The sequence below is a fragment of the Ammospiza nelsoni genome, chromosome 25, assembly GCF_027579445.1.
Source record: "Ammospiza nelsoni isolate bAmmNel1 chromosome 25, bAmmNel1.pri, whole genome shotgun sequence".
Lineage (NCBI taxonomy): Eukaryota > Metazoa > Chordata > Aves > Passeriformes > Passerellidae > Ammospiza > Ammospiza nelsoni.
In genome coordinates, this window is record NC_080657.1 from 4,587,947 (window position 1) to 4,608,930 (window position 20,984).

The window sequence follows — 20,984 nt, forward strand, 5'->3', positions numbered from 1 at the left end:
AGGATCTGCTTCCTTCTCCACATTACATTAGAGGACTAGATTTAAATTAGATCTCTGTGAATGCTTGGATACAATTCAACACTTTTAAATAGGAAAAAAAAGTTTCAAAATTAGATGCTGATAAATTATTGAACAGCAATTAAACAGTGAGTGCCTTTTGGGCTGTCTGTAATTTCTCCTAGTTTTCAGTCTGATGTCCACAGTGCTACATGTTGGAAAGCACAGGAAATTTTGCACAAATTTGATCACTCACATAGGCAGTTATACTTTGAAAACAATATTTTTCACAAGAATTACCAATGAAATAATGTTTTAGGACACAATTGAATTTGAAATAGGTAATGTTTTGAATAGATTTTTGAGTTTTATTGAAATCTTACATGAACAAGAAATTGGAAATACAATCACATCAAGGAACAAATTGCCACGGCTTTGACGTTTTAAGCCAAACAAATTTTGTAGGGCAGATTTTCAAAAAGGTGTGAAGTTATAACAATTTAAAAACACAGTTATCCTACTTCTAGGAATGCAAAACATACAATCATGTTATTTTCAATACAAGAAAACTTAATTTGTTGTAATTTCTTAAAACTACTAAGACAAAGCACTAGCTTTTACTTTTATGTACAGCATACTCCTATGTAGTCTATCCCAAATCCAAAAAAAAAAAAAAAAAAAAAAAGAAGAAACTGTCCAAAACCAGAGGTTCTGCAAAATCATGATTGAACAGTGTGCCATTCCTGCTTTTAAACTGCTAAAGTGAAGCCTAAAATGATAAAAGCACTGAGACCCCATAAGGAGTTCAGGAATTCTGCAAGCCCAGTAATGTCCAAGTGCATTTATGAAAAAAGAAAACTAAGAGACTCGAGTATATACACAATAGAGTGATTCTTCAGCCCAATACAAATGGCAGCCAATCGCTACTGAAGGATGAAACATTAAGCCAATTTTTTTTCTTTTTTTTTTGAAAGATGTAGAGCTATAGCCAATTCTATGTTTTCCAATATTCTCAATCCCTCCTCACTTGTCTACTTCCACTGTTGCCCATAAGTATCCTGATAAAATTCCTGGTTGTCATTATTGTAACCATAGTTACCGGCATAGTCACCACCTTGCTGGAGCGGCTGCTGAGCGATGGGTTGGGAGCCCCAGTTCTGCTGGTTGTTGGTCTGCCGGCGCTTGGAATCAGGCTGGTTGTACCCATCTGCCTTTCTCTTGCCTCCTACGTTGCCCCCACGGTTGCCCCTGGCTCCACGAGCACCACGTCCTCTCTGCTGCTGTGCAGGGCCCCCTCTCCCCCCCCTGGCTCCTCTCGGCGGTCCCATGGGTGCCCCCCTCTGTGAGTAGCCAGCTCTACCTCTTGGTGGTGGTGCTCCCCGCCCCCTAGGTGGTGGAGGGGCACCTCTCCCACCCCTTCCTCCTCCTCCTCTTCCTCTTATAGCATAGCCATCATCATAGCCGTAATAGGGATCTTCATAGCCACCACGGTAGTCATGATAGTCATAGCCATAGTAATCATCATAATAATCTTCATAGCCATAGTAATCTGGGGGATAGCCATATCCACCTCTTCCTCCACGGCCTCGGCCTCTCATAGGAGGTGGCATGCGAGGCGGAGGGTAGTAATAATAATCTTCATACCTAGTAAAGAAAAAGAAGCACAGAATTACTTCTCTCCAAAAGCAACCCAAAATACAGTATATTGTTGATTAACAATATGCAACGTGGAGAAAAGTCAAGTCAAGGCATTGAGTTGTTCCAGAGCAGCCCCTGTTTGACAGCACAACTGCAGTGTGCAGCATTACCACGGTGCGAGGTGACACTCACGCAGTGCTCCGGGAGGCCTGTCTGGCAGCCTGACGTTCTTTCCTTTTCTTATCCGGTGGCTTTGCTAATACTATTTCAATTTCTTCCCCTTCTATCTCTTTCCCATTCATTTCATTCATAGCCTGTACAAAAATTAAAAGAAAAATAACTAAAAATTTTTTTCCATTCAAAGGGAACTAAAACTTACTGCAAGAAACCAGACAGCTGGGCTGCTCCAGGCTGAGCTCTGCCATTTGCTTTGCTTTTGTGCTACATAAACAGAATGTTACACATCACTTTTCCAAGAGCCACTTCATTCACCAGTTATTTTTTTTATATAATAAGATAAAAAGAGGATTAAAACATATTAAGAATTATTTTATGAAGTCAGACGTAGCACCATCAGTTTTTATGTTCCTGTATCTCCAACAAACCTTTCAGAAATAACCAAGTTCTCACTACTCACACTGACATAAACACTCACTGCACTTATAAGCCTGGTAGAATATGTGCACAAAATGTTATATTTGTGGTCCCCAAGTAGCTGAATGTGAGTCCAGCGACTGAGAAAATCAAGTAGTTCTGAGGACACATACTTGAGAAAAAACTAAAGAAGATTACTGAAAGTTGGTGATCTCATCAAGCAAGCCCTGAATCCTCCAGAAAATTAATGTGCAAATTTTACTATCAAATGCACCCACAAAGAGAACTTAATACACAAAGTACAATTAGGACTAGACCCCCCAGTTCCTCACCTGGAGTTATCTGCTTTGCATTAAACTTTTTTGAGTATTAATATTTGTATTAATGAAGACTTTGTGTCTGTACACCTAAGTGCCTCAAAAGCATTAGAAATTGTGGCAATTTATTGCAACATAATTACTGATAAAAATTAGTAAATGCTAGAATCAATGATCCAGTTCTATGCATTCCACCCATTAATACCATAACTTCATTGAAAACCAAAACACATCCACACACAAAAATATCTCACAAAGTTCATAAGCCAATTTAGTGGCCATGAAGCAGTCACATGGGGCAGATGTGGTGGTTTCCAGCTTGAGATGAATGTTAGTGATACATTTGATCTTTTTCTCAGCTGCTACAAGTTTCCAGTTGCTGAAATCTAACAGAGCATTTGGCAGGTAACAGTACTTGGAAAGGGCTGGAGAGTGTTTGCAGACATCCTACAGAAAACCACATCCAGAGCTGTGCTCACTTACCCCTTGTTTCAACAACTTCTTGTCCTCCCTCAGACATGGCCTAAACCTATCCAAACCAACCTCAACCTCGCTAAGAGTGAGTGATATTCATCTTAAAGCCTTAATCAAGAGTATTCTAAAACCTAATCTCTTGTGTAGTAAAATCCTAAGCAATTAAATGGCTATAAAATCATTAATAAGACCAAGTGCAGAGCCTTTGAACTGTCCATGTAGCCACATACACCACATGCAATGTATCTGCTTCAAGACTTCCAAATGCAAAAAAACACTTCCTACTCTCCTTCTTCCCCCATGAACTATGGATTTAAAAGACAGATGGAGTAATTTCTACAGAATTCAATACACTGAATTACAGTCAGCAGATATTAATGAACTTCTCAAAAGCTCATGGCCACAAAGGAAGAGAACTCTGAAGCTTACAATAATGATCTTCAATATTTAACAAGTCATTGAGAAGAAACCTCAGGTGCATGCAGAGTTAAAACCAGGTAATGCTTTAAGAGCTGCCAACACCACTCTCCTGTCCTTCACAAAGTATTTTTTAATTACCTCCCAATTTCTATTTTATACTTTTGTCACTCCAAAACTACACACAGCCTTTAAACAGGGTTCTTTGAGAGACAACTGATACCTTCTGCCAGTGTTTCCTCAGAAAAATTGTCTAGGTTGATCTTTTTTTTTTTTTCCTCTTCTCTAGACTCTCCTGAATTGCTCTACACCAATTTTCCAGTCTACTTGTTACCTTGCTACAGTTTTGTCCTTTCAAGTTTCACATCCTCCTAGCTACTGAAATCATAGGAACAAAATGATTAGCACTGAAATTCTCACAATGGGAACCTTATTAAATGGGCTCTACTTTTTGTCTTACCAAGGTATTTACTGTAAAGAAATTTCTTAAAACCATTCATAAAAAATAAAGTGCTCTCACCAACTTCACCAAGAAAGAATAATTAACCTACCTTCACTGCTGCACCTCTGTCCTCAAAATGAACAAATGCATAATCCTTCAACTTCTTTACTCTTTCCAGCTTTCCAAATTCAGAAAAGGATTTCTCAAGAATTTCTTCTGTCACAGTAGTGGCCAAGTTTCTTACAAATAAAACTTTAACCTGGTGGAAAAATGAGAACAAAGCTGTAATCTTTAAAAGTCAAACCTCAAAAGAAACAACTAACTAGAAATTATTCTCTTTTTGGTTGCATTAAGAAATTTGGGTAACTTTATTAATTCTGAATCTGTTCAAAAAACAAAGTGCCTTGTAGTTACCTGTATGAAGTTTCTACAACTTCTCTCCTTTCACAGTTCCCTTCCATAACCAGAAGAATATCCAACTTTGATTTTCTGCTTCTGGGATGCCACATATCCCAGCAAAATTTTAGTAACAGACCTCCAGGACAACAAGGAGTTACCCCAAAACACTGGGATAAAATGCACATCCATTCCCCATGCTGAACTTCACCTTTATCTCACTCTGGAAAACAGTTTTACACAACACCTACCTGGTATTGATTAGAGCTAAAGCAGAAAATGCACAGCCTGATGTGTCAATCCAGCAGGGTAACCCTGCACAGGACTAGCTCAGATGTTAAGAGCAGTTAGTAACAGCACATTTCCAACATCTTCTAATGGCAACTCATCCACAGTGCTCAGAACACATTGTTTGCACAGCTTAGTGTGAAAATGCCCTCTAATTGCTTTTTGTGCCTCAAAATTAGCCTGGCTCAGCTGGAACAAATCTTTGTCACTGTAGCATAAAGAAATTCCTCCCAAAGCACAAGAGCATCAAGTGAAGTCTCCACTGACCTTTGCCATGACTTCTGGATCAGGTTCCTCTACTGGATCAGCCCATTCCACTGTAACAACATTTCCCCAGACTTTTACTTTCCCACTCATCAGGCGTCGGCGAGCTTGTGCTGCTGACTTGTGATCCTCATACTCCAAGAAGCAGAATCCTCGATTCTTCTTTTTATCATCAGGTTGATGATACAAAATTACATCCACCAAACCCTCTGAAAAACATATCTTTAGTACTGAGCTTCAAAAGGAAAGTAAAAATCTAGAGTCTACCCTAAAATGCCTTCACTCATGTTTTGTAGTGAATTTGAATTTTACACCTGAAAGGGAGTGGGAGCACAAAAAAAGCAAAACAAATAGATATTCATCCAATTTACCCAGAAACATGTCACCTAGCAATTAAAATTCCTCAGAATAGCTCTGCAAAACATCAACCTCAGCAACTCACACAATCTAAGTTTTCTATACTTTTTAAATCACTTTTACATCTTTGAAAGGCAGCCAGCACTAACACATGACCTCTCCCCTGCCTCCTGCAGAACCTAGAAGGAACATCTTCCACATCTCTCCAAAAACAGGAGAGAACTAAATGAATATTCACCTTCTGTTTTCACCACTTCCCTGAAGTACTTATAAATAGCAATCCTAAAAAAGAAGCAGGAGGTTAAAGCTCTCCTACAGGAACAAGAGCAAGTGACTCAATCTCTTATCTAAGGCAGAAGCACCCTTTCACTGATGAGCTGACTTCTCTTCTTCCTACTTGCTGCACATACTGGAGAATGCTGAAAAACTGGGACAAAAAAATTAGTCTGTTATTAACTATTTCTCTAGTAATGTTCCATCTAAACCAATTTAGTACTCCCTCCTCCCCTTCACTACTCAGGAATACATTTGCTTCAGGCTCCCCAAAAAGCTTCTCCATGCTGACAGAAGCACCTCCTGTGGATCCAGTAACAAATAGAGAACATTCAACAGAAAGTTAGAACAGGTAACAGAATTGGAAACTTTATTTTCTTCAGAGTTCATGTGTGCTGGTTTCTGAGTTCATTTGAGCTGTTTCCATCTCTAACTGTAAAATTACATCATCATTCATTGAACAATCACTAAAACAAACACAAGTCCCTTTACACTCCACCTTAAGATACAGCACATATATAAAATTTCTAACAAAGTCAAAGCTGGAATCCAATTTGAAAATTGTTCAAATGATACCTGAACACATCTGTCAAACAACTAGACCTACAAAGCAGACACTAAATGCATTCTGGGACTCATTAAGTCTTACCTGTGACTTTACCAAACTCTTCCAGTATGTTTTCCTTAGTTTTGTTCTTTGGAATTGACCCAACAAATAACCTGTTGTTTGCCACAGAGATGCATACTCCAAGGTGCTTTCCAGGACGGATTTCATAGTTGTCACACTGAAAAAACAAATCCATTTATTTGTTTTATCCACAATACTATGCATAAAAATATTCCCAAACCATAAACTCATTTATTTTCTTCATCATCTACTACTTTTAAACATTGCATATTGAATTGGCATTGCAAGAGAATTCTCAGAACAGCTGTGTTTGTGTCAGCATTCACTTGGAAGAACAGTGCCAAGCTTAGGATTTCCAGAGACTTCAGAAGTCTTGTTGAATGAAAGCTACAAAAAAAACCTGCAGTAACAGGAACAACATGGGACCATATACAAATTGCATTGCATAAATTTATTCACCTACTGTTTATCTCAGACTTGAAAGATCTTTCTAGAAACTGGTTACTGCTTCCTCTGCTGTCAGTCAACTGCTGCTGCCGTTGCAAATACATGGCATTAAAGATACTGGGAGTTTTTCCTCTTTCCCTGGATAGCTCTGAACACTGAGAGGGTTTGCCAAGACAATCAACAGTCTAAATCAGTCTGTGACCTGGCTTCTACCCCACCCACAACAGCAGGCATTGTTTTGACTTTGTCCATCATAGAATTACAAAATTTAAATGTCAAGATTTAAAAATTCCATTAATAAAAAATCTAGTCCACTGCTTCATGCCTGTACCCACAGTTGGACTGCTCTGAAAACAAAACTCCAATTGGCTTTTAAAGGTACAAAAATTCAACCTTTAAAAAACAAATTCAAGACAGACATGGTCTTTGTTTTAATCAGGATTAAAGCTGGAATTCAGTAGGCTCCTATCAATCACCTAAGTACTCTGATCAGCCACAGAAAGGTACAGCAGATAACAGACTTATAAGTATCTGTGGGAAGGGAAGGGAAGGGAAGGGAAGGGAAGGGAAGGGAAGGGAAGGGAAGGGAAGGGAAGGGAAGGGAAGGGAAGGGAAGGGAAGGGAAGGGAAGGGAAGGGAAGGGAAGGGAAGGGAAGGGAAGGGAAGGGAAGGGAAGGGAAGGGAAGGGAAGGGAAGGGAAGGGAAGGGAAGGGAAGGGAAGGGAAGGGAAGGGAAGGGAAGGGGGCAATTTTTAAGAAAGTAAAATTTTGAGTCTGTTATTGGATGCTTTGAAGATGTCATTACTTAAGAAATTACCAACATTTGCTGTTTACTTTGTCTTGACCTGTCTGGAAGAAAGTTAACTCACCAGTTTGACTGCTTCTTGTGCTGCATCTTTACTACAAAAGGTAATGAAAGCATAACCTCTGTTCTGACCAGAAAGAGGATCCATCATGAGACGCAGATCCCAAATTGGACCAGCTTTCTCAAAGAGTGGTACCAACTCATCTTCATAAAGGTCTCGGGGAATTTTACCAACAAAAACCTAAAAAGGAAGAGGACACTTGAAACAAAGGTTTCTCAGAAATAAAAGGTTCATTTTAACACTTGGAAATTCCTGGGAAAGGAAGAAAAATGCAGATAAAATAGTAGACTGGAAACACTGCAGTCACCAGTGCAGCCTTCACAACAGCTGATGTCATTGCATATCCCAAGTGTTTTAATCCTCCTGCCATTTGTATGAGGTTTTACCCACAGAAAACCTGGGTTTGTTATTTACATTGAAGAGGCTGTGAATTTCCCCTGCTGAAGAGATAAATGGTTCTTACCTGGTTTAAATTTTGGCAGTTAAAAACTAAGACCTTACAGACTATCTAGTTGGGTATATATGTTAAAGCAGGCCAAGCACTTCCTTGCTCTTGCAGTATTTTCAAATCACTCTGTAAAATACCCTTCCTTGGAAAGATACAGAGATGGAAAAATAATTTAATAATAATTTCCTTTTAATTGTGTGATGCAAGTTTTTCACTTTAATATACATTGTAGTCTTGTTTCTTGTCTGCATGTGTTTCACCAACCAAATGTTTAATATTTACTTAAGCAAACCTGTGAGTTCTTGTGGTTTTGTTCCATACAATTAACTTGGGTTTAGTTTTGTTAAGGTTAATATCTTTAGCTGAGGGCTCCCTAGAAAGATCCCCCCAGCTGTTCAATCACTGCAGCTCTCCTCTGAAGTCTCAAAACCTTTTCCTTGTTAATACAAACAAAACATTTCAAACACCCATTAAGATAAAAATAAATTTATTTTAACTTCAAATATTTTTTGTAGAAAAAAAAGCCATGACTCAACATTTTCCTTCTCAGTAAGGTCTTGTCATAATTGTATCTCACAATGAAGGCATAGCAAAATTTCAGAATTAAACATACTCAGCATGCCCATAATAAGCACCAATATAACAAACTCATGAGGAGAATATGACTAATTGGAAAAACATGGAACAAGGTAGAACCTCTAGATACTTCATATTACACAGATATTCCTGAAATTCAGTTTCCAGAACATTTCTTAAAAGCTTAGCCTCTCTCAGCTCAGTGTGAATGTTGACTGAACATTACTTACTGGGGAGAAAAGAAAGGAACTGATTCATCACACTAAGTGAATATTTAATGGCAGAACTAAATGTTTTCCCCAGCATCTCCCTAGAAAGCTTAAGGTATTCCTCTAGATAGATATTTACATTGTCATTACTTCTAGGACATTTAATTCTAACTCATTTGCAGCTTTTAAAGACAAAACCTCAATTAGCATAGAGCACAGAGACCTAGGCAGAGCTTGAGAAGTTACACACATCAGTTATAATCTTTCAGTGCAAGGACTCATTCTAATTATTTACCACCACCATTAAATTAATTTTCCTTCATGAAATATGAACATTCCCTTCAGAAACCGTCCTTACTGTGATACTTCTTGACATCTTCTTGACAATAAACACAAGAGCTTCAGCATCTCAAAGCATGGAAAACTTATCTATAAATTGAAAGACATTAAGGAAACTGATTGTTTTCTCATATCTAGTCTAGCAGTTTATAGAAAAATCTCTGGAAGAACTCCTGTATCAGACACTCAGCAGTGTGACAGGGTATTTAAAGTGTTGAGGATGTATTACAAAACAACCTGCTAGGGACTAAACATTGTAGAAAAGCTAAGTGAAGAAATACACAGTTCAAGCATTTTCATAACCAAACCTAAGTTTGCTCACAGCTTGCTAGGAAGATGCACAGGTTCAGCCACAACCCTAAATTTCCAAGTAACTGCTTACAAACTAGACTTTGTCCTTTGGAAGAAAAAAACTAATTTTAAAGTCTTTGGAACTCTTCCAACTATCTTATAACTTTAAAATAACAGTTTTTTAGTATATTCCACCTTTTTTTTTCTCCACTTTAACCTGTCTTCCTTTCTTTTGCAGAATACTGAGGAGTAAGAAGGATTGATTAAAACACACATAGAAGATTATTTTCCTCTACAATACATTCACCTTGCAATATGGTTTATCTTCAAGCATTTCCTATTCATGAGTTTGCATAAGTACACAAAGCAATTACCAGATTAGTCTGTAAATACCAACCTCTGTTCCAATGCCAGGCTGGACACCAGAATACACAGTATCTGGAGGAGGACCCCCATATTTCCTCTGTCCTGTAGTTACATCCAAAGTGTAACCAGTCCGCTCTAGCAAAGCCTGAAAAAGAAAAAAGTCAGAGAGGGCAGTGGGTTAAAATATACAGAACAAAAAAACATTCCAAGATAAGCAATTCTTTATCTGCTCCTTGCCACACTTGGTAAGGTAGATATGAAGAGAAAAAAGTTATAAAAAACCGTGTCGTTTTGTGGGTTTAAAAAGCTATCACAAACAGCAGCATTTGTTTTGTATTACAAGGTTACTGCAAAGAATTTGTTTGCCTGTTCCCTTATTTTCCATTTTATATGTAGCACCCCAAGAACTGCAGAGCACTGGACAACTGAGAATTCTCAAACAGGTATCAATGTTTCTATAGAGCTTAAATTTTGGCAACTGTGTGAGCAGAAAGAGCTGCATTTCCAAACACCCTTCTCTATAGAATTTCTATCATGCATGCAGTTCTTAAAAACCTAGTGTGAATCTTATATTGATGCTTTTTGAGTTCATATTCAGTGTATGTAAAAGCACTATTTCAGCTAGTACAGAATAACCAGTATCTCTAAGTGTTACCTTAATCTTTGCTTCATCTGGTCCCTTCGTTGATTCCTGTACTTTGCTGCCTTGTTTCTCTCTTTGCCTGTAGGTCTTCATAACTCCACATAAAAATGCACTTTTGTTCTGTAGATACAATTTACAAAATGATTCAATTGTGTGTATGACAAGCCCTGGGAATCCACTGAATCTTACACTCCATACCATGAAGTCACTACTTCAAGCCAATGAAATAAATGCCAAAAGAATCCTTCAGGAAAATACAATAATGAATTGAACAAACTTGTCAGATTGAAAAAGCCATCAGATTCCAAACAGCATTTTAACCTATTTTCTCAATTGCACATATATTTTTATTATCTGGGAGGTTTTGCTTGGCAATTTTTAACAGAGTTGTTATTTGGGTTTGAAATATAATACAACAACATCAGAGAATTTTTAAGTTACAACTCTCCTGTCAGGGGTGCCAGAACTATTTGTACTTATGTGCTCCCACTGCTGGGGCTCTCACCTTACCTGTACATGCGACAGGTCACTTTCTTTAAATTGCTGTAATACAGAGAGGGCTCCTTCTTCATTAAATTCCCTAAGAGCATCAATTGCTCTTTCATCAAGATCGACATAAGCTACCAAGCCTAAAAGTTAAAGATAAAGAAGTTACAGATTTCTATTGAATTTCATGCAATTTGCTTTTAAAGCCAAAAAGTTACATTCCATAGCAACAGAATTAGACATTTAATTATATATTCCTACACAAGTATATGAAAGAATATGAGTACAATGAAAAAGTTAAATTAAAATGTATATACCTAAGCACTAACTGAGGTGCAGGATTATATCCCATGTGTAAGTTTTCTAGCATTCAGGAATGCAATCTGCTGCATAAAAGCAGGATTACACACCAGGGGCTGAAACAATGAACTCTGGCTCGCTTTTAATGATTGGAATTTTGTTTGTTTATCCCTCATTTTAAGTTCCACACTTCCTTCTCTTGAGTTGAGCTGTTTTAGAGTAAACTGACAGGTGATCATTGCAAGTATCCTGTTGGATGGGAAAAAGGAACTACCCAAAGGAAGCTCTACCCCACAAAATATTAGGAAGCAAAAATGATTTGTTCACTCTTTCCTCCAGCTTCAAAAAAGCAGGAGTCAGTGGAGTTATGTGAATCTTAAACAGTGTTTGGGGCTTTTTAAACTTATTTTGTTGCTCTATGCAGTTCCAAGAGCCAGAATTTAAAAAGGTATTATTTTGAGCCCTGCTATGTACCCAGAAAAGCTCATGTTAATTTTACAGGTACAGACTCCCCCAAGAAACACTGGACCAGTTCTGAAGCATTTCTTTTTAAGGATCTTTACAGGGTGTTTTTTTTTTTTTCCTTTTGTAATGCACTTGCATCAGTTGTGGAGTCAGAAATATAGATTGAGATTTACACTTTTAAAATCATACATCCAAATTCAGGATAAATACTAAAACTCCACACACTTTGCAACAGCTTGCTCTCCAAAATACACAGATTATTTCACTGCTACTTGATTTGGAAGATGCACAGTAGTGCCAAGCCCAAGGACTACATTTCAGAAGTGATCCTGCATATTGGAAGGCACCTGTATCTTTCATAGAAGGCTTCAGCAGATTAAAATTCACTAAATTCAACCCCAAATTTGGCTCAAGTGTCTAAAGTAGTTTGCTTCACTGACAAACCCCTCCACAATGCAAACACCTTCAGTGGCATTAATGAAGTGTAAATAAATGTTTTCAGGTTACTCATGCAGTGGAATTATACTTGGTAGTCATGTTCTGGGCTAAAAAGCTTTTTAAACTCCTTAAGAACTCCTCACAGCACAACCTGACTGCAACACATGTTAGAACCCCACGAGTTCCTCTGCCCAGGTGTTTATTTACACCTTCTCTCAGACATCAAGTGCACATCATCATGACCCACAGGTGGAAAGTGCATCTCTATGGCCACTAAAAGCTGGCCAAGGCTTGAAGAAAGCTCCCTGTGAATGACTTCCAAAAGACATCACCCACATGAGCCAGTTTCACACTGAGGATTGATAGGTATTGGTTTTGAACTGCCTTCACTTGATCAGGGTAATTTTAACTCTTTTCAACAAAAACTGTCATTTTGCCAGCCAGGCATTCAAGAGAAGCACATAGAGCAGTTCTACTGCTTCTTGTAAATCTGTTCACAGAACACACTCTAAAAAGGAAAAGAAAGCCTCTGTCTATAAGATAAAATAGGGTGGTTATAAAAACAAAATAGGAAAACCTCTGTATATGAAGAAACCTCTTTAGAAGTTGCAGAGACCACTTGCTACCAGCAAGGTATTACTGGAGTTGCTAGATAGCTCAGTCCTCAACTTTGTTAGTGTCAGGCTGAACATTTCAGTGCAATAACCAACATGGGTTAAACTGTCCACTCAGAACTAGAGAGAACAAAAATCCACAGGCAGACTCAATTCAAATGTAGTCCCAGGCAAGTCAAGCTAGTTGCTTCCCTCACTAAGTCACCTAGCCAGCCTTTGAGTGTTTTAGAATCACTGTGACAGTGACAGTAGAAACATAAAAGCAAAATGATGATTTGGACTGAAGAAAAATAAAAATGCACAGTTTAGTATGTGGAAACATACATCTTCATTTGTGGGCTAAGAAACTAGTGCTCTGTGCCCTAAAACAACTAAGATATCACATACAACTCCAAGGATGTGTCAAGTAATTAGTCAATGTCAAACCCAATTTGCCTTTAGGGAAATCAAAGTAGCAAAACATTCAGAGCTACACAGATCAAAAACAATGAATTTTTAAATCTTAATCTATAAAAATTTGAAAATGGTATGCCCTCACTTTCATAACCAATCAGAAACAAGAAATGCATATTATACCTGTCTGAAATATTTCATCAAGTCTCTCTGCCACCTTCTGTGGGAGGCCTGCCTCTATCAGTGTCTTGTAGTGTTCTGTGTGAGTTACACTGGAAGTATCCATTGGTTCTTCCTCTTCTTTTAACTGTACCGCATTACCATTCACCTGATTAGCCATTTTATTATGCTGCTGGAAAAAATTCAGGAGCTATATTACAATAAGCCAGAAATAACTAGTTTGTAGGACAATGCATGATTTATCTAAACTAATTTGTATACATGCTGCGAAATCACCTGTATCAAGTTTTATTGAATACTTTTTGGATGCAGCTGGTCTACGTTTCAAAAGAAAGTACAACCCTTAATGCTGTGGAAAATGTACATGGAAGAATTGACATAACTTTTTAAAAATGTACTTCATGTACATAACAAAGTCTAAACTCCATCTACTGATTGTCATTAAGTGGTTACCATAGCAGCTAGAATGTATGGGGACACGGCAGTAACATCCTTCAGCAAAGACTCAGAAGATCTAGTGCTAGTTCCATTTCCCATTCCGCTACTTTTAAAACAATCCTTTAAAATGTGCTGAACACAGAACCCTGCAGGGTAGCTTAAGGTATAAAAATGTTAATACTTGTTTCTTTTCAGTACTTTTTTCCACTTGCTTGGCTTGTTGCCATGTCTTCCTTCAAACCCAACATGCTGCACAAGACTAGCCACACGCTCTCTCACGACGCTGGCAGATCTCAGGGACAGAAAGAGAGAAATTGCACTTTGATGGACATTGTCATTTTTGTCATTTGAAGCTGCAATGCAAAGTTTCCATGCTTTCAGTTTCCCTCAAATAGGAGCTGCACAAATCACAGCTACTATTTCAATAATTTACACCTTATTGGTTTAAAAGGAAGGCATGACTGCAGCATCTCCATTTCTGTATATTAATAAAAGTACTCGCTTTCAGAATGAACAAACTGATTCCAAATCCGTGCACTGAAAAATGCACAACTATCTTCTCAGACAATCCCAGTGGGCTTTGCCCAATTCATTAAAGACTGTTTCAATTTCCCAATTAGCCAGCCAGCTGATATTCAGTGCTTTCCAATAAAAGGCTGAGAGAGACAATTCAAGTACCCGGCGGAGAACACGAGGATGATCAGCTGTTAGGTCAGAAATGAACAAGCCTCAGGCTTTCAATGAGAGGGAAGGAGTTGAGGAGCAGCAGGAAATGATAACCAGGCAGACAATGCAGCATGGCTGGAGCAATGCAGTTAACTACTGGAACACAGGTATGAAGATGATTCAAGAACAGTTTTTATAAAAAATGCTGAGGCCTCAAGCTATTTCCTAAGCTGCAAAACAAGTCTCCAAGCACAAGCACACCTCTACCAGCCCCCTGAACACCCAACCCTTCCAGACTACAGCTCAGCAACTGCTTGGGAGATATCCTATGAAGATTTGCAGGGGAAGAAAAAAACCAAATCATTTTTCTCCAGACAGTAGTGATTTTACTAAAGCTGTCTTATCCTGAAGGGCAATTTTAGAGACATGTAAAGCAGCCTCACACTGTTCCTGTCAGATGCCACTTCTTGAAGCCATTAGAGTGGAAAAGAAAGGAAGTTTTCCATAGCTACATGGCATATATATATACACACACACACACATTCTGCTACTTGAAAAGAGAAATTGCTTTCTAACCAATTCAGTTTACTTAAAAGCAACTACAGCCTAATTACAGAAGAAAAAAAAAGCTACCTAAAGCTACAACAATGCTTACCTAGCTTTACAGGTATTAACTATCAAAACAGCAATGAACATTGATTTTCTGTAGGTTATGAACATCACAGAAGGCAAAACTATCAGCCACGTGTCTGCTTGCTAGGCAGCCTTGGGAAGATCTCATATTTGAAACAGCACAGGGCAGAGGGGGTTTGATTACACTGAAATCTTTGGGTACAGAACCATTCTCAACCCCTCTTCTCAAAAACTCACAAGCTGAGACACACAATAAAGATATAAAGAGGAGGGCATTGTTGTGTTCACCTTCCTACTGCCTTATAAAATCATTTAATTACACATATACTGTCTTCTCTTTACACAGAAAAAAACCCCAAACCAAAGCACAATGAACTGAGAGGCTACAGCAACACAAACACAGAAATTTACTTGAAACATTTCTATGACTTTCTGAACTCCAAGGGCTTGTGGTGACAATCAATGACAATTTTTTGATAACCCAGAGTAGCTTCCAAGTGTCACATACCCAAAAGTTTAACACTTTTTTCAGTGTTGCCTATAAATGAACAAAAGGTTGACAGGCTATGCTGTGCCCAGGTAGAAACATCTCCTCTGGAGCAGGGATTCAAACTTCTGCCAGGCAAGATTTGCAGCACAAAAGGAGATCAGCCTTCACCACAAGCATGCAGCAGTGCAGCAATATCCAACCCCTAAGAATCAGATTACTGCACAGCACCACAGCTCAAAGGCTTTTAGGCAATGGAAATTAATAGTCAGCTTTGTCATTTACTAGCTGTATTATTTTTGCTTATGATTTAGTTCATAAAGAACTAAAGTCAATGCAATGTTCAGTTTGGATTCAGATTTTAGCTATTTCCAGTGACACAAACTTTATTTAAAAACTTTTCTAAAGAAATAAGACTGTAGAAAATTCTGAAGTGACACAGCTTCCAGAATATTCAGTATGTATTTCTTTCCACAGATATAGCAATAGATCCCTTAATGGCTTGGCAAGCTTGGCCTGAAATCTGAGATTAAATTGATTTTTCTCCCACAACAATCACCAACAAGCAAAACTGCATCTCTTATAACACTGAATCTTCCCTCTGAGCTCAGCAGAGATACGTGGGTGAAAGTCATGGCTGAAAAAGACTCTTTAGCTCTCCCTCTAGGTAACATCAGTTAGTTGTAGTTAACAAGAATTAAATTTAAACTGGATTTTATCTAGTGAGTAAAACACACAATGATCACTTGAACATTTTTATTCTGCTCTAAAAGCTATAAAAAGCACGGTAAAGAGGAATGCTAGCTCAGTGTGTCCATGTGACTCAGCCCATGACAGACCAGCACTCAGGTTCTCATCTGCATTAAATATTAAAATATCGACAAAAGAGGGACACTGCTTCAACTGCAAAGACTTCAAGGTGGATTAGAAGTAAAGAATTATGTATATAAGTACATGTGGGATATGTGTTTGTTTTTAAAACATGCAGAAATGGATGGATTTAGAACAGTGGACACAAAACCATGCTTACCAATGAGCAGCAGTAATAAATAACATCGGGGACAATTTTACACAGCAAGGAGAATTCTCACTGGTGCCCAAGATGCTGCCTACCCTCAGCCTCCTAACTGCACACCAGAGGGGTCTTGGTTCAAGTTTCACACTGTTGCAAACAATGCCTTGCTGAAGACTGTAAATACTTGATGAAAAAAGCATGTTTTCAGCTCATGAGCAATTCTTTATCTTTCACCCCAAATTCCTGCATCTCCAGAGTAATTTACAAAGTCCCTAGCGCCTTTTTTAAGCTCTGGTATGACAAGTAGAAGTTAAAACTACAGGTGCTTGCAGTGTTTCATAACTTAAATGGTTCAATTAGTCATTTTTCTGGAAAATAAAAAAAATTAACAGAGGTGTGGTCCTCACAGTGTATGGCATCTTGAGAAGAGATACCTGATCCCAGCCTTAATCTGACAATCACTGGATAAACAGCCATGATGTTACTATTCCTTCATCTCATACCACGCCTCTAACAGAGGTTGCCACCTACAGACTATCTAAGTATAACTCCATCCAATTAATTATAAATTCAGTCTAGTTAACTCAAAACATGCTTAGGAACAGCTGAATTGAGAAGGAACAGAAAATTTCTGGCAAAAGAACAATATCTAAAACAACCATAAGGAACTTCAGTGGTTATACAGCAATGCTGGTTTTGCTGCTGGAAATTTAAGTTTCATGCAGGAATGGAACTTGTTCAGCTCAGGTGCACAGAAGCCAAGTGATGATAGATAAAAACTCTGCACCAAGTCATTCAGCTTGCTTATGTTGCTACTCCTAACCAGTATCTTGTCAAGCAGTTAAGTTAAATCATGTTAAAAATAACACTGAAGGAAGTTTGGGGGACATTTGTTTGGTTTTGTTGTTTTAATTGACCACAAGAAAACAAATGCAGTCCCTATAGTTATGCCTCACACTTCAAGAAGGTTCTTATCAAGCAAGGAAGATAAACATACAAGTGGGGGAAAAATAAGAATTCACATTTAAAGTCTGAACTGGGGTTTTATTAAAACCTCACTTGTTCAGAAACACTTCTGTACCTTTATTCTGTACATGAAGGCATTATAGCCATTTCTTTTATACCTTATTGAAGGCATTGCAGCCATTTCTTTTATACCTTATTGAAGGCATTGCAGCCATTTCTTTTATACCTTATTGAAGGCATTGCAGCCATTTCTTTTATACCTTAGCTTACTGAAGGCATTATAGCCATTTCTTTTATACCTTCGCTTATTCAATCACAGAAAACACACTTTAATACCTTAATTATGATATGCTAGGTGTTTGTTAGCATGAATTACATGAAACTTTATTTTGAAGTAATCACAGCCTCAAGACCACAGTAGCCAGGACTTCTCACTAGCTGTAAGCCAAAATGCAGCAGCACCCTCACTTCTCCAGCTCAGCCCTGCTACTCCACAATCCCTCGGAAAAATCTGAGAGCTTCCAGTGTGATGCCAAGCAAGAGATCAGCACAGCCCAGAGAGAAACAAACTTTGCTTCAGTACTCACACAATGACTGGGAGATGACTTCAGCACAGCAGGTTAGAAACGTGCCCATCGGTGCCACTAAAACACTGAGTGCACCAATAACTCCTAACCTGAACCATAAAGTCTGTCCATGCTCATTTCTCACTGCAGTTGGCTGCTCATTGCTCGTCTGGTTGTCTGGGTTGTACTAAACACTCCTGGTACTCCAGTTCCAAGCAACACTTCAACAGAAATGAGCTTTGTTCTAAAGAATTTAACCTCAAAGAATTTTGCAGATGTCTGTCTAACAAAGCAGGGAGTATTGGGATTTTTAACTGAACTAGGAAGTCGAGGAGACTCGAGTATTATTTTAACAGTGTTCACCTAGACAGAAAAACTGGGAGATAAGGATAATGCTTGTGGGAAATACAATTTCAAGGATGCAAAATTTTCAAGCAGACACTGCTCGTTTGCAAGTACTACACTTTGCATAAGTTACAAAAACCTTACACTGAGAGATGCAAAATTTGTTAATTACTTTTACAAGTGAAAAAACAAAACCAAAAAACTCTGCTACAGTGTAGTCTCAAAGGAAAAAAAAAAACAAAACAACCAATCAAAAAAAATAAAGCAGCAGCTTCATGAGCTTTAACTTCCTTTGCAGCACGAAGCGCCGGGATCCTTTAGGGCCATAAACACGGGAAAGGGAAGCCAACACACTGTTTCAAAAAGAGTAGTCCAGCATAGATAATGTACTTAAGTAGCATGTTCAAATAAATACTGACAGGCAACAAGGCTGCTCAGACCGAGTAATAAAGTCTTATTTTAAAGTATTTCCAACAACGATGCATTGAAGCAAAACTTTTCAAGATTTAACAAAAGTTAATTTAAGAAAAACAACTCCTAAACAACAAAACTTTGGACAGTTTCCCGTTTAAGCAGCGGCCCGGCGTTATCCCAGGCTGCAGGCAGGAAGCGCAGCCCCGGGCGCTGCGGGTGGGTGCAGCTGTCCCTGCCGGCTCCACCGTGCGCTGCCTCGGCTCTGAGGGCGCTGCGACAGCGCCGCATTCACCGCTCAGAGCGTTCCGAGCCCGCGGGCACAGCGCAGCGGCCACAACCGCGACGGGAGGGACGGAGCAGGGACCCGAGCCGACCCGCAGCCCCGGGAGAGGCGCGTCCCGGCCGCCCGTCACATGCAACCCCGATCCGCACGGCTGGGCGGAGCGGGCCGGCCGCCCCCCAACCCCCACCCGCCGGGCCCGCCCCCGGCCCCTCCCCGGCGCCGCTCCCGCGCCCGCGCCCGCCCGCTCTGCCCGCGGAGCGGCCCCGCCATGGCCCCCGCCCCCCTCCGCTCCGCCGCGCCAGCGCCACGGGCCCGTCCCCGCCCGCGCCGGGCCTGCCCGCAGCCCGCGCTGCCCGTCCCCTCGCGGGGCCCACGCAGGAGGGTTCGGCGCGGCCGCGGAGCGCCCCTGCCCCGCGGGGCGGCCCCGGCACTCACCGGAGCGGGGCCGGCGCGGCGCAGCTCGGGCCCAAGCAGCGACGGCAAATGGCGCGCGCTCCTCCTTCTCCTCATGGACGGCGGCGCGACCCCGGCAGCACGCGGGGTTTCCCGGAACTGTTTCCAGGGACCGCTGCTTCGCCCACTCAGAAACCCGCGCTGCGGACGGGCAGCCGGCGGGGCCAATGAGATGCGAGAGGCGGGACGCGCCATTCCTCCCGGCGGCCAATGAGAGGGAGGCGCCGTAACCAATCGCGAGGCGCCTTCCACCCGGCGCGCCGGTAGGGCCGGACTGGGGGCATTTAAAGGGGCAGCGCCTCCCGCGGCCCGAACAAAGGGAGCGCGCGGGGCCGCTGCGCTCGGCTCCGCCCCCTGCTCCGGGGCGGGGCTTGGGCTGAGGGGGCGACACCGGGGCCGGAGCTGCTGCCCCGGGACCCTGGGCTGGAGCTGCCCCCGGGCCTGCTCCCCACGGCGCGCCCGGGACCCCGGGCCGGAGCTATTCCCAGGCCTGCTTCCCACGGTGCTCCCGAGACCTCGGGCCAGAGCTGCTCCCGGCTCCGCTCCCCACAGCGCGCTCGTACCCCGGGCCGGAGCTGCCCCCTGGACCCCAGCACGGCCCGGCCTCCCCGTGGGCCCTCCCGCGCTCTCCGAGCCGTGGCTGGTGTGAGCCCCCGGTCCGGATCTGGCCGCGTTGCCCTCCAGGCCCGAGGCAAGGAGGAGAAGCCACGCGGGTCAGGCTCATCTCAGGGCAGTGGCGTGCGCGGCTCTGCAGCTGCTAATCTGTAATTAATGGGTGATTAAGCCTTACTTGCCTGCTCACCAGATTTTCTTGATGAGGCTCTCGATGGGTGCAGGCTGGACACAATAAATAGATAAGTCAGGGAGAAATCGGCCTCTTGGCAGCGATGGTGTTGGGCTGGCTTCACGTGCTTGTCATGCTGTTGCGTAACGTGGAAGTCAATGTGTGCTGGCTTGGCTCAGGCTGAGTCCCAGAGTGCTGTGTCAAACTAAACCCAGAGAACCTGTGTGTTTGTGTTCCTACGGTCATACCAGCTGTGCACCTGGAGTCTGGTGAACAAAAGCAGCAGCTTGTGTACACTCAGAGAGGGTTCTTCCAGGACCTTCATCCCGGAATTCACTCCTGAAGATGGCATGTACCTGTGTGGTGAATCCTGTGTGATATCCCACCACTGCTAATGTGGGACTTGTGGGAAAAGTGGGATGTGATGCCCAAGGTTTCCAAGCCTGAAGCTGGAGAAGGTTGTGCAGATACTGGAGGTGTTCTGTCTGTCTTGCTGAACCAGTCTGGCAGTACACACTTCTCTTGTAGAATTGGCACTGCCTCAGTGGCTTCCTGTGGTGGTGTCCACAGGGGTCCCAGGATGAGGGAAGAGATGAGAATCTTGACTCCATGTTTCAGAAGGCTGATTTGTTATTTTATGATATATTAAAAGAAAGTGATATATTAAAACTATGCTAAAAGAATAGAAGAAAGGATTTCATCAGAAGGCTAGCAAGGAAAGGAATAATAATAAATTCTTGTGACTGACCAGAGTCCTAGACAGCCAGACTGTGATTGGCCATTAATTAA

The 20,984-nt window shown here is 41.1% G+C and overlaps 1 protein-coding gene across 3 annotated transcripts; it reads right to left on the reverse strand.

Annotated features, from left to right (window-relative positions):
* Positions 1 to 342: 342 nt before the first annotated feature.
* Positions 343 to 19,610, reverse strand: HNRNPR (heterogeneous nuclear ribonucleoprotein R). 3 transcript variants are annotated; one of them, XM_059488539.1, is made up of 11 exons: positions 19,394 to 19,610; positions 13,149 to 13,314; positions 10,780 to 10,898; positions 10,282 to 10,389; positions 9,658 to 9,771; positions 7,401 to 7,577; positions 6,107 to 6,242; positions 4,831 to 5,036; positions 3,989 to 4,138; positions 1,828 to 1,949; positions 343 to 1,641 (listed from the first exon to the last, which is right to left on the reverse strand). In XM_059488539.1, exons 1-11 carry the CDS (start codon positions 19,604 to 19,606, stop codon positions 1,029 to 1,031), a joined length of 2,124 nt encoding a protein of 707 aa, XP_059344522.1. In that variant the 5' UTR covers positions 19,607 to 19,610; the 3' UTR covers positions 343 to 1,028. The 3 variants fall into 3 exon arrangements, with proteins under 3 accessions (XP_059344522.1, XP_059344523.1, XP_059344524.1); XM_059488540.1 differs by having other exon boundaries at positions 13,149 to 13,317; positions 19,394 to 19,500; XM_059488541.1 differs by lacking the exon at positions 13,149 to 13,314 and having other exon boundaries at positions 19,394 to 19,514.
* Between the last annotated feature and the right edge of the window lie 1,374 nt (positions 19,611 to 20,984).

Bases quoted from the DNA above. Each gene is read 5' to 3' on its own strand.
- HNRNPR (XM_059488539.1), bottom strand. From the start codon at position 19,606: ATGGCGCGTCCCGCCTCTCGCATCTCATTGGCCCCGCCGGCTGCCCGT. The intron at 9,772-10,281 runs GTAACACTTAGA...TTTCTTTTTCAG, and splicing joins CAGATGAAGCAAAGATTAAG to GCTTTGCTAGAGCGGACTGG. The intron at 1,642-1,827 runs GTGAGTGTCACC...TTTCTTTACTAG, and splicing joins CAGGCCTCCCGGAGCACTGC to GTATGAAGATTATTATTACT.